This window comes from Gossypium arboreum, chromosome 6 (genome assembly GCF_025698485.1).
Source record: "Gossypium arboreum isolate Shixiya-1 chromosome 6, ASM2569848v2, whole genome shotgun sequence".
In the NCBI taxonomy this organism is placed as follows: Eukaryota; Viridiplantae; Streptophyta; class Magnoliopsida; order Malvales; family Malvaceae; genus Gossypium; species Gossypium arboreum.
In genome coordinates this window covers 97,359,377-97,373,517 of record NC_069075.1, presented here as the reverse complement: position 1 = coordinate 97,373,517, position 14,141 = coordinate 97,359,377, and the positions used below count along the sequence as shown (strand labels likewise).

The window sequence follows — 14,141 nt, the reverse complement described above, 5'->3', positions numbered from 1 at the left end:
AATTTGATTTTTTTTATTTGGATGAGCAGGGTGTGAATGTAATATTACCGTTACATGAGGTGAATATAAATAAAAGTTTTTTTATTAAATTTATTAAAAGTAAATATAAGTATTTAAAGAGGAATTTATCCTTTTAAATATTTTTGTACTAATAATATTTTAATGATTCAATTGTCATATTTTATAGTGAATCATATAATTCATACATGTCAAATTTTACATAAATTATAATTTTCATATTATTTATATTATGTAAAAACTTTCAATCGTTCAATTTGATAGATATATTAGATTAGTTTAAAATTTTCATACATAACAACTATAATTATATCAATAAATTCTATGATTTAATCATCAAAATATTAATCGTACAAAAAATATACAAAAAAATTAATTTTATACTAATATAAGTGGATCTCTCCTCTAATTATTTTATATTTTGAGATTAAAGATTTTGATTTTAAGCTGAAATTTATTCTTTTCCAATAAGTTGGAGATTATTTTAAATAAATATATGTTTTTCTTTTGCCATATATATCAAAGACACAATATGGAATAATATGTGTGAACAACTTTGTGGTCCAATGATAAATGCAGGATAATAGTTTAAGTTTGATACAAAGTGCCTCCCAATTTATTTAACAAGTAAATAAAACATTATTTCCTGTTTTTAAATCATCATAGGTTACAATTATGTTTCAATTAGTTCCTTCTCTCTTCTTCTTTTTTTTTTTTATATCATATTTATTTTCTTTAATATCATATTTAACGATATCTAATATATCCACCACAAAAAAGAAAATTACTTTTTATATTCTAACGAAGGTACAAACTAGGTTTGGACAAAGCTCGAGTGTATGCTAAGGGTAATGTGAGAAGTTTCTTAGTCCTTCCAACATAGGCTCGTTTGGTCAAGTTATCATAATCGTTATCCTCTATTGCATCCAAAATCTTGCGATACAATATCAAGGACGACCAAACCTGCAACAAAGTTCACAATGTTAGAATTCATCTAAACATTGTCAAAAACATTGGAGCAAAATAATGGATGTGTCAAGTTCACCGGCCAGCGGCTGTCCTTGTCAAGTTGGGAAGCTCCTTCCTCAGCTAGATTGAAAAAGGATCTTGCCCTAATAATTTGCTCTTTCATGAAATCTCTCCAGGCCTCGGTTACCTTTCTGGAGAAGACATCCTTGTCGGTTAACCCGAACTGTGCAAGCTCATCTTGTGGAAGATAAACTCTTCCCCTCAAAGCACTAAAAAACAAAGACATCCGGATAAGTTTGGGATTTGAACAAGACAAAAAAGTTGACCACCAAGACAAAAGGACTTACTCTTCCCCTACATCTCGAAGAATGTTTGTTAACTGATTTCCAATGCCCAAGTAGAGTGCTGCGTTATATATAGTATAAGCCGAAACAGAGGATTCTGGTGCGATTCCCATTACTGGAACAGTCATTAAGCCAACTGTGCCTGCCACATAATAGCAGTAAAGGTAAAGCTCTTGGAAACTCTCATACCGAGATTTTCTTGTATCCATTCTCATGCCCTCAATCATGTCCCTGAAAGGCTGCATGGTAAAACTCCATAATTAGATTGATTTCTTTTCCATTGTTGTATGCTTCAAGTTGTAGTATTTCATAACCATATGGGATTCATTCTGCAACCGTAACTGGATCGCGTTTATAACTCTCTACACTCTAATTATACCTTAATGTCCAAGGGAAAGTTGAAAACAGTGTCGGATAGTGCAGCATCGAGCATGTCATATGGGCGTCCCTCGAAGATGTCTTGCAGTCTCTCCTCCCACCTTTCGAGTACTGCCGGACTCATGTACTCCGCATTCGGGCCGTCGACCAGTTCATCAGTCCTCCTGCACCAAACTGCAGCAAACATAGTTCAGTTGTTCCCTCAAATTACGGCCAAACAATTGGGAATTAAAGAAGATCAACCCTGTACTCTGGTTATAAATCGGATATGAGCTCACTAAATAATGTACAGAGTTTCATTATTACCATAAATTGCCCAAATGGCCTTCTGTCGCTCCTTTGTCATCAACAAGGTGCCTGAATCATGTTGGAAACAAATGCAAATATACATATTCAAAAGAATTTCCCATTAAAAAAGCAAAACTGATCGATTGGGATTTGACTTGTAAGACAGTAGAGAAATGAGGCCAGACCTAGATAGAAAGTCTTCGCATATTCCGCACAAATGTTCCTACACTTCTCATAAGCGTCATCAATGAACATAGGTTCGAACCGCGATTTTCTACAGTTGACTTCTCTAACTAAGCTGTTAGTCCAAGATTGCCTTCGGACAACTTCTTGGACTCGTAAATCGATGTCAGAAATGCCTTGCTTTGTCAATCCGGGGAAGGTGTTTGGTCTCTTTGGAGCAGTGATCACTTCAGTTTGTGCCGTTGTGACCATGGATTTCGGCAACTGTAAGCTTCCATTGCAGACTCCGATGCAAGGTTTAGATGAAAGAGATAATGTTATACACATCTGGGAATCCTAGCAAGTATCTCAAAGGCTGATCAGACAACCGGAGAAGAGAAATTAAATATTGGGGAATTGTATTGCTGAATTGAATAATCCGAATGTTTGATACATAAATCGGCACTATATTATGCTGTTGGCCCGAATCTTTTATTTCAAGATCCAACTGATTGGATGTTTGTCCATTGTTTTTGTTTTTGATTTCTTAAATTATTAATCTGTCGATAAAAAAATGTGATTACAAAGGAAGACATAAAAAACTGTTAAAAGTACATGGGAGAAGCTTGCGGTATTATAGGTATCACTTCAAATTAGCCACTATACTATTTTAAAATTTTAATTAAATTCAAATTATAATAAAATAAACATTTATTATAATTCAATTATAAACAAAAATGTTTTATTTAAGGAAAGATAAAATTTAAAAGTATTAACAAATGATATTTTTAAAAGTAAATGTTAACTTTTAGTTTTACCTTATTAGAATTTTTTAATAGTGCAGGAAATAAAGATATATTTAATAACAGATAAATTAATTCGATCAAGTCCCTATAATAGAGAAACTTTTCAAGTACATTCACCTTTAAAAATTTGTATGATATGTAATATAGTTATTTAGTGTAGTTATCCAACTTAAAAAAATGTAATAACCTTACAAATTTTGAGTAAATTTTTTAGTATTTTTAATGGGTAGTTAACTTATTTTTTTATTTTTAGTTTAATTTAGAATTTAAGATTTTAGAGTTTAAATTGAATTTTCAACTGAGAATGGAAAACTTAATCATTTATTGGTATGTAAGTAGTGTGTGTTGTGTTTTTATTAAGATTATTATTACTTATTAGATTAATTAAATTAGGATTTTAACTAAAGTTTTAATAGAATTTATTTTTTTGTGTTATATTTTTATGCTAATTTGAAGTCACTTACAACAAGTCCTTAACCCGTATATTTTACCTTCTATTTTTCTTCTTTCTCCACCGCCTCACCCTTGTTGCCCGCCTTCTATATTTTTGTTTTTTTTTTCTTCTAAAAGAAAATCGACCACCAATTTGCGTCTGCCTTTACCGTCCCATATTTCACTCCTTATTGCATCCATCTAAGGCCATATGATTCTAGTTTTGCTACCTCAATTTATCGCCATTTACCTTCAAATATTGGATACAATTCCTTAAATTTCTGCACCAATTGCCTCCAAAATCGTAGATAACATTGGTTGTCTAAACGTCCACGCTGTCTTGTAAGCCTTACAACGGTCCATACAAGCTCCTTCAAACCATAACCGCTTGCTTAATTAATTTGGTTGTTCCACCCATCCACTATTGCTAAGGTAAACTATATTGCATATCACCTTAAAATAGTATAGTTTCTATTTTGATCATTTTATAAATTTTTTTGTCAATTTAATCAGTCTAATTAAAATAATGGCTCAATTTTGTCAATGCTGTTAAAAATTATGTTAATTCACTGACGAATTGACATGGTAAATTTTTTTTTTTTACTTTTGAGTAAAACTAAAGATCTCTCTATAATTAGTCCAAAACACTTTTTTTGTTTAATTGTAACATGAAGATTTCAATGGTGGCATCATCAACATTTGTATCTTCTTTAAGAAAAGGAATCTAATGATAGCGACGATGAACCATGATCATGACCCCATCCTTTCTAATGAGCCCACCTACTAGCATAATACCAGCGGCCACCCTACCACCACCAACTACCACGACTATAATTGGGTTTTAGAATGAAAATAAATCAATAATTATGTTACAGGTTCCTTCTTTGGTCCTTCCAAGGTGCTCAGATGCGTCGATACATTTGCGTAAAAGTTGGACCTTCTAAAGGTTGCTTGAATTCATATTGTATTTCATGTTTCCCTTCTTCGAATGTGTTAGTCACACCTAATCAATAAGTTACTCCACTCCACTTAATGGATTCAACCACTACTTTAATCTTGCAACCAGTTGCGCTTAATGCACGAACAATTTTTTTTGTTATGGATATGTTTTATTCTGTGATGTGATTTTTGTTTTCTCATCTCCAAATTCTCTCCTATTTTTTCTCTCATTTTTCTGTTTCTTTCCTTAATTCCATGAACATGAGTAATACAAATCCTTTCATTGTTGAGATCTATTACTCTTTCTATGTTTAAACTGTAGAAAAAACATTTCACCAACTACATTAGCCTTGTCACTTTGTCGGGCTTACCCTATTTTGTATCGATAAAACTAAACTTAAAACTCATCTAAGGTGCAAAATTCACTAGGCTTACATTATAATGACCCAAAATTCACGGGCATTGGAAAAGTGTAATATCAGGCCTTCGTCTTAGTGAAATGAGTTAGTAAATAATTATTAGAAATATTTATGAGACTAGTGGTGTGCCTATTTAGGTTCTAATTAGGTGAATTTAGCTTAATTAAGAGTAATTAGGAAAAAGAGTTAAAGTGAATAAAGGGTAAAAGTTGAATTGTAGATTAAAAGAAAAAAAAGAACCAAAATGTCAAATAAGCCATTTAGTATAAGTTGAGGCGACAAACAAAACAAAAATCTAAGATTTTTGTTTGTTTAATTAATATAAATAAATAAATTAGTTATAAATTTTATTATGTTAAATTGTAATAATTATATTATAATTATATTATATTATACTATGAAATAAATAAAAAAGGACAAGTGGATGCTGATGATAATATACAATTGTAAAAATATATGTGTGCATAATTGTAATACATATATTTGTTATTAAATAGATATTTATTATTATTTAATTGATATTAAATTATAAATTAAATTAAATAATTGACAAATGTAGGGTGATGATAAAACACATTTGTAATAAATATATGTAAAAATTTGTAATATAATTATTTATTTACTTATATTTTAAGCTAAGGATATTTATTATAATAATTATTATTAAATTAATTTATTATAAATATCATATTATGAATTGAATTAAATTAAAGCCAAGTATATGGTGATAAAAATATACAAATGTAATAATAGTATTTATATATTTGTAATATATTCATTTAATTACTTTTTAAGGAAATAGATATTTATTATTATTATTATTATTATTATTATTGTTAACTAATATATATAATAAAGTAAAAAAAAAGAAAGAAACAAAACAAAGAAGAAAAGAAAAGAAAAGGAAATATTAGGGTTTTGAAGCTTAAAGCTTTAATTGGTAAGTCAATTAAGTCCTTTTTACTTAATTTTGATGTTTTAGAAGCTTTAGAACAAAGTTTTGTTGAAATCAAGTTGAAGTTTTGGAAATTCTTAGGTTTTTGAATATAGTTCATGTTGAACAAATTGATGAATTAGGGTTTAATTGATAGAAATTCTAGTTAGAATTGATTAAAAGATTAAATTGTAAAGTAAGTTATAAGTTTTTCATAGTAGAGACTAAATTGCAAGAATTTCAAAATTAGGTATTTATGATGAAATTTAGATAGTTATGTTTAAGTTTGGTTGAAATTTGAGTAGAAATAAAGTATGAATTAAGATAAGAAAGTAAGTGAATTTAATTAGGACCAAATTGAATTTAAGGTAGAAATTGAATAGAAATTGAATAGGAAAATTTAAATATTAGACATAAATTAAAATTGTATTAATGATTATGATAATTATCTTAATTTTTCATAGCTAATATCGCACCCAAGGCATCCACGAAGAAAAGGAAAAGAAAAAGTGGACGATGAGTAGACACGAGAATCACGGTTTGTATTACTATAATTCAAATCTATTATTATTAATTGTTATATTTTAATTAAAATGCATGGTAAGTAAAATTAGGTAAGAAATTAAAATGATAATATTGATTTGAATGAAATTGATTCAAAAATGTTTATGGCTATTGAAATTGAATCTGAACAAATTGGAAATTAAAAGTGATTTGAATTAAGTAATTGAATTATGAATTATGTGAATATTTGAAAATATATTGATTGGAAACTAAAAGTGATTTGAATTGAATCAAATTGAATTTGAATGAAGAAAATATGTGAGTATTTGAAATGTATATTGATTGAAAAGTAATTAGTGATTTGAATTTGATTGAAACCTAATTAAAAATATGAATTGAATAAAAGTGAATTAAATTATGAATATGTGTGAATATGTGAATTGTGTATTGATTGAAAAGTGGTTTGAATTGGATCGAAGTATGATTATATGTGAATATCTGAAATATGTATTGGTATTGAATTGTATTTTGATTAGAAAGTGGAAAGTGAATTTGAATTGAATTGTGATTGAATTGAAAGTGAATTTGAAATAGAAAAATAATTTGAATACCCTATTAACTAGTAGGGCTGAGTCAGATATAGTTGCATGCCATAGGTTTGGAAGAGTACGGGAATTTATCGGCTTTTCTGATCAAGCACTATATGTGTCGTATTAGGCACCACGTGTGTCGTTTCAGGCACTTTATGTGTCATATACTACTTCCGATATATTGATCAGGTACTAAGTACTGTTTTAGGCACAATGTGTTGTACTGGTATGTTTGGTTGGAATCTGTGTATCCGCCAAGGTCCAGGTTTGTTAATAGGGTGAATAACTGAAATGAGAAAATTAAATAAATTTGATTGAATGTACAATTAAAAATATGAGAAATAAATTATTAGTTGAATTGTGAATTAAATTGAGACATGAGATTTGAAGCATGAACTTAAGGTTCATGAATTTGTTAAAATATCGAATTGTCGATATTGAAATCAGTTGAATAAATGAAATGAGAAATTCGAGTGAATGTGATTGATTGAACTATTGAAAGTATTAGAAAGTGAAATTATGAATTGAAATATGAATTGAAATTGAGATATCGAAATAAGAAGTGAAAATAGAATGGACATGAAATAATGAACTAGTGTATGAGTTAATTGAATATAATCATATGAATTAATTATAATTATTTTATTAAAGAAATGTTGATTTAAATAATTATTGAAATACTATTGTTGTAAGGTTTTAGATATAAAATAGAATAAGTTATTGAATTGAGATATAGAAATGAAATATATGAAATAATGATTTTATGAAATGGTTATTGATGAAATGCATGAAATGGATATTGATATAGTAGAAAGATATATAAATTAAAATGAAGAGAAGTTATTTAAAATAAATATCATTAAAATAAAATTAAAGTTTAAATGCATGAATGATTTATTAAAGGTAAAATAATGGTAAGATTGAATGTGTATATATATTGTTTTTACCTTAAGTATTAGAATTATAGTAATACCACTAGGTGTATACTCAGCGTACGGTTTGTTTCCGTGCACAGATTAGGTATAGAAATTTTTGAAGAGTTGAATTTGAGATTGCAAGCTTTCATCTCATCACATCTTCAAGCAACAACAGGGTATGTTTTAAAATTTTGAATAGAATGGAATGTACTTAGGAAAAAAACCATTAAGTATGTTCCAAGTGTCCATTTTTATGTTCAAATATATTAGTAATTAGCCAAGAATTACATTGGCACCAAATGTAATATTCCTATATCAGGTTCCTTGAGTTGAACATGGTATAAGGGTGTTACATACATCATACCATGGAAACTACATTAGGCTTAAAATCTAATTTAGATGCCAACTTTAATTCTCTTACTAGCATCTAGAGAAATTTGGTCATAGTTACTTGTAGAAAAAAATTCGGTTCAAAAATGATTTTCTTGCACAGCAAAAAATTAAAATTTTGAAAACAGAACCGATTTGTGATACTTACACCAATAAGCCCTTTATCGAATTTGCACTTGTGTTTTTGGCTAGACAAATCCTTATCATTCTCGACTTTCAACCAAGCCACCTTATCCGTTATTCTCATACCACAAACTACTTTGAGTATGGGCTCAAACGAATTCAAATCGAACACAGAACAAAAAATATTTTCTTTACTTTTGGCGGGAAAACAAATATCTCTTTAATAGAAAATGATAGAATTATTATTTAGGAAAATATAATTTATACTTAGAAATAAATTCCTACTATTTTCAAGTAGAATAACATTATCTCAAAGTTGTGTAAAACTTATTATGTTTTTAGCGCTACCGATGTCATATATTCATAAGGAGAAGAAGTGGAACTCTTGCTAAATTAGTAGAAGTTTATTTAAAAGAAAAAAAACTTCCTAGTTGAACTAGGAGTGAGAGGGGCTAATAAGGTGTGCTTCCCCTCATATGTATTATGATGGAAATTCAAGCCTCTCTTGTATTGGGTTCAATTATAAGTGCTTTATTAACTTTTAATATGATGTTTTATAATTCAATCCAATCAAATAAATGTTTTTCTACTTTCCAAAATACACATCATAAATTAATTTTAATTAATTAATTAATTTCCTCATTAAGTAATTTTCTCAACCTGATTCTGATTCAATTAAAATCATGACAACTTTACTATAAAAGAATCTATGAAAAATATATTTAATTTTTCTACATTCAATGCATTCACTATGACCAATTGATTTAATTTCATTTTTGAACTTTAGTTATTCAATTAATTAAATAAATAACAATTCAAAAATCATAAATTAATTCTCAAGTCATTTCCATACTTAGTGAGAAAATCACATTCATTTCTAAATATTTCTCATTTCCCTAACTTTATCATTTCTATCCATTAATGTAACATCCCGAAATAGGGCCTAAACGGAACAGTGGTTGCGAAACCACAAATCTGAGGTAGAAAAATTTATTTTATTATTATTTTAAGGTTCATGACATGATTTCATGATTGTGTGAAAATTTTGTGATGAAATTCTATGCATAAAGTGCTTAAGTTGAGATTAGGGACTAAATCGAATAATTTGCAAAACTTGCATTCTAGAATTTTTTAGTATGAAATTGCTTTAGAATATTAATTAAGAGGGTTTAAATAACAATTTGACCAATTTCTAAGTTCATGGACAAAATAGGACATGGATGGAATTTTTGAAAGTTTAATAAGGAAGGGCATTTTGGTCATTTGGATATTAAATGAAATAAAAAGGGAAAACAACACAAAATTCATCTTCTTCTTCATTAGCACAAAATTTCAAGGGTTCTCCATAGCTAGGGTTTGTTTCAAGGTTTCAAGCTCCATAGTAAGTGATTCCAAGCCCCGTTTTTAATGTTCTTTATGTTTTCGGAGTCCCGGTAGCTTGATAAAGCTTATGCTAGCAATAATTTAAGTTAGTGTTCATATTTGGAAAAATACCTATAGGTGAAAAGTGTTTATTTTGATGTTTTATGATAGAATATGAGGTCTTAGATTATGTTAGACAACTTGTGCTACTCGGTTTTAGGTAAAAACGAGTAAAAGGGCTTAATCGGTAAAAATACCTAATAGTCATAAGTATATGTTAAAGTGAGAATTTGATTTTGCTATAGAAGGGAAAAACGATCAGTATGTCATAAAACATAAAAAAATAGGTTGAAGTTTAATTTACGAGATTTGGGGCAAAAGTGTAAATATGCAAAAGTTTAGGGGCAAAAATGTAATTTTTCCAAAGTTTGAGTCAAGGACTGTTTTGATAAATGTGAATATTAAATAAGTTAAATTTTCTATTATAGATCAAGAAGAGTGAAATTCGGGAGTAGATCGGGGAAAAGAAAAAGTAAAGGACTAAATTGTAAAGTTTAGTCACATTTTGTATCGAGGTAAGTTTACAAGAAATAAATACAATATTATTTTATTTTACATTATTATTTTCAATTTCAGCATTTATATACTTATTTTTGAGAATATTTAAATTGAATTAAAGGCTAAGTGATGAGAAAAAGTATTAGGAAGCCCCGCTTGAACCTTAGGAATGTTAGGATATTGGGGTTGACAGACAGACAAAGACGAAATGAGCCATGTAAGTCCATATCAGATATATGGCTTTGGAAACAGGAATGAGCCATGTAAGCCCATATTAGATATATATATATGGCATTGGAGACAGGAATAATTCATGTAAGTCCATGTCGTAGACATGGCATTGGCGAGATATTGATGAGCGAGAACGACCTAGTATCCTTAGTATTCGAGTGGTTCAACGGGTCGTTGTACACGTTAAATTACAGTGAATTATCAGCAAAAGGAAGGTAGATTATATTTATGAATAGTGAAAGATCAGGTAAGAAAGAAGGTAAGTGAGTAAAGAAGAAGGTAGAAAATGAGAAGTAAAGAAAGTTTATGAGGCTAGGTGACATTATGTATAATTATTCATTGTATTGAATGTTGTAATTTATTTGCTTGTAAGCTTACTAAGCCTAGTGCTTACTCTCTTTATTTTCTTTTTCTTATAGTTTTTATCAAGCCACTCGGGGATCGAAGGAAACGTCGGAGACCCGATCACACTATCGAAGAAATCACATTGGTATAGTTAGACATTTCGTTTTGTGTATGTCATGTATAGGAACTTGGTTTCTTTTGATATGATATGATCAATGAATGATGTGTAAATACTTGCTAGTGATTAGCTAATAGAATGGCTGATGATATACATGTTTAATAGTATGTATGATTAAGTAGTAACTATCACATGAAAACTATGAAAATGTGAAAGTAACTTAAAACGGACTCAAGTATCGTAAATAATGTGACTTTGAAAATCACAAAAAATTTGTAGAGACATGGTTTGATGGTGAATAATATATGAAATTAAAGCTCATTGTGTCTATTTTCATATGGAATAAGCAAAACAGGTAAAGGTTTTGTATTTTATAAGATATCTAAGTTATAGTGAAATAGGGCCAGAGCAATTTCTGGATCCCTTGTTCCAACTTTGGAAATTCATCATAAATTTTAAAACAATAATTAGGTGGTGTAATTTATATGTTTATAATCTTTATTGAATCTAGTTTTAATAGAAACAAACAGTATAGTCATATAAATTTTTTACAAGGAGAAAAGTGGTTTGTAGTAAGTAGAGGTCAGTGCAGTCGAATTCTGAAATAGGGGTAACTTTAACTAATAAAATGTACTAATGGCTAAGTCAAAACTTATAGAAAAATATTAGTAGATATATATATGAGTCTAGTTTCAGGAAAAATTTACAGATCTTAATTTCGAGTTTTGAAACTCGAGAAATGAATTTTTAAGCAACCATGATGCAAAAAAATAGTTTATTCCAAAAATTAAAATAAGTGGTTTAGAGTTGTTTAAAAGGTAAGATAAGTTTAGTAACACCTCAAGCTTGACTCCGGTGATGGTTTCGGGCATGGGGGCGTTACATCTATTGGTATCAGAGTAGGTTTAGTCGGTTCTCGGAATAGTTAGTGTGAGTAAAAGTCTAGCTATACATGCCATACCTATATTTTGATAGTGTGACGACTCCTGACGATTTTTAAATATTTTGTTTTATAGTAATGGATCCTGAGCGAGATGGTGATGATGATGTAGAAAGTAATGCGCTTGCTCCCGCGGAAGGGGCAGCGCCATCTAAGAATAGGCCAGTAACAGTTGATCAGGGAGGAGTGAGTCGAGAAGCTCTCTTCCAAGCTTTGACTGATTGGTTTGCCGAGTTCGTTTGTACGAATCTGGTAGTTAGACCTCCACCCCCTCATGATTCTCAGACTACCCATGTAGCTCAAGCTTCCCTAGTCACAGGTACAGTGATAAGAGAAAAGCCACCAGTTGATAGAATCAGGAAACAAGGGGCAGAAGAGTTCCAAGCAACAAAAGATGATGATGCAGAAAGAGTAGAATTTTGGTTAGAAAATACTATCAGAGTCTTTGACGAATTATCTTGTACACCCGAGGAATGTATGAAATGTGTAGTATCACTTCTTAGAGACTCAGCCTACCACTGGTGGAAGGCACTTGTATCAATTGTACTAAAGGAGAGGGTCACTTGGGATTTCTTTCAGGAGGAATTTCGTAAAAAGTACATCAGTCAGAGGTTTATTGACCAGAAGAGAAAGGAATTCCTGGAATTGAAACAAGGTAATATGACGGTGACCGATTATGAGCACGAATTTGTCAGGCTTAGTAAATATGCTCGAGAATGTATGTCCACAGAGGCTATCATGTGTAAAAGGTTTGAGGATGGGTTAAATGATAATATCTGACTTTCAGTGGGTGTCCTAGAAATAAAAGAGTTTGTTATTTTAGTTGAAAGAGCCTGTAAGGTAGAGGAGCTGTTAAAAAGAAAAGGCAAAGTTGAGACAGAGACACAAGATACAAGGAAGAGACAGATGAGCAGGTCATTCCAGGCTACATCCAAAAGGCCAAAGGAGTTTTCTACCAGATCTAGTTTCAAAGTCGGGTATTCTAGTCAGAATAGAGGCAGCAGATTTAAGGATCCGAAGGCTCAGACCACCTCGACTGCGAGTGTAGGTAATGTTGGATAGTGTAGATTAGGGTGTCCACGGTGTGGTAGACTTCATTATGGTCCTTGTCGGGCAGGCGAAAATGTTTGTTATAAATGTGGTGCTCCAGATCATTTTGTACGAGAATGTCCAGAGGTGGCTAATCGAGAGATAACACAGAGTGCTAGATCCGAAAATGCTCCTACTAGAGGCAGATCACCGAGGCAACCGGGAGTAGGAGCAAGTAACAGAGGTACCTCAAGAGATTCAGCTGTGAGACCAGATGTTAGAGCCCCTGCAAGGACTTATGCTATTCGTGCACGCGAAGAGGCATCCTTCCCCGATGTGATTACGGATACATTTTCTCTACATGATATTAATGTCATTGCTTTGATTGATCCGGGTTCAACTCATTCATATGTTTGCAAGAAATTGATGCCTAGTATAAGTATGCCTATAGAATCTACAGAATTTGTGATTAAAGTATCGAATCCATTAGGCAAGCATGTATTAGTAGATAAAGTATGTAGAAATTGTCCTTTGATGATTAGAGGCTACTGTTTTCCGGCCGATCACATGCTATTGCCATTTGATGAGTTTGATGTGATTCTTGGTATGGATTGGTTGACTACACATGATGTGTGTGACATCCCTAATTTGACCCTAGTCGGAAAGTGGTTTCGGGACCACTAAACCGAGTCTTATAAGTAATTAAAAGTTATATTCTATGTTTATGATATTAGTAAATGCATGTGTGAAAGTTTCATGCATTAATTTGATCATTTCTATGTGAATTTATTAAAATGGACTTGTATGAAACATTGTTGAAAGGTGATAGGCTAATCTTACAATGGTCTAATAGTACATGCATGCAAAAGAGTGGTTTTGCATGTCAATTTGCCCAAAAAAAGGGAAGAGTGGCCGGCCATGACAAGAATATGGGCAAGGGAACATGTTTCCAACATGTTTAGTTAGTGGATTATGTAGAAAAAATAAAGAAATGAAAAAAAAATGAGCATGGATGCCCCCCCTTGTTGCCGTGAGTAGAGGAAAAAGAAAGGAGAAAAATTTGTTCATCCATTCTCAAATCTTGGCCGAAAATACTAAGGGAAAAAGGAAGGATTTTTGCTTCATGCTTGGTTTAGAAGAGAACTAGAAGGAGATTTGGTCATACTTGTGTCAAGATTAAGGTATGTTTGAGGTTGTGTCATGAGATTCATGCATGTTTTAGTTGCTAACTTGATGTTCATGTTAGCCCATGGTTCAAATCCTTGTTATGCCATGGAAATGGTATTTGGCCAAGGTTGATATTGTGTTAAAGCCATTGCATGCTAAATGTGAAGCTTGTTGATGA

At 30.8% G+C, this 14,141-nt stretch overlaps 1 protein-coding gene across 1 annotated transcript; it reads right to left on the bottom strand.

Moving 5' to 3' along the window:
• Window positions 1-726: 726 nt before the first annotated feature.
• On the bottom strand, window positions 727-2,721 carry LOC108485335 (phytoene synthase 2, chloroplastic-like). Its single transcript, XM_017789150.2, has 6 exons — window positions 2,183-2,721; window positions 2,016-2,066; window positions 1,711-1,883; window positions 1,335-1,570; window positions 1,064-1,256; window positions 727-981 (listed from the first exon to the last, which is right to left on the bottom strand). The coding sequence occupies exons 1-6, from the start codon at window positions 2,505-2,507 to the stop codon at window positions 817-819; spliced, it is 1,143 nt and encodes a 380-aa protein (XP_017644639.1). The 5' UTR covers window positions 2,508-2,721; the 3' UTR covers window positions 727-816.
• Window positions 2,722-14,141: the final 11,420 nt, after the last annotated feature.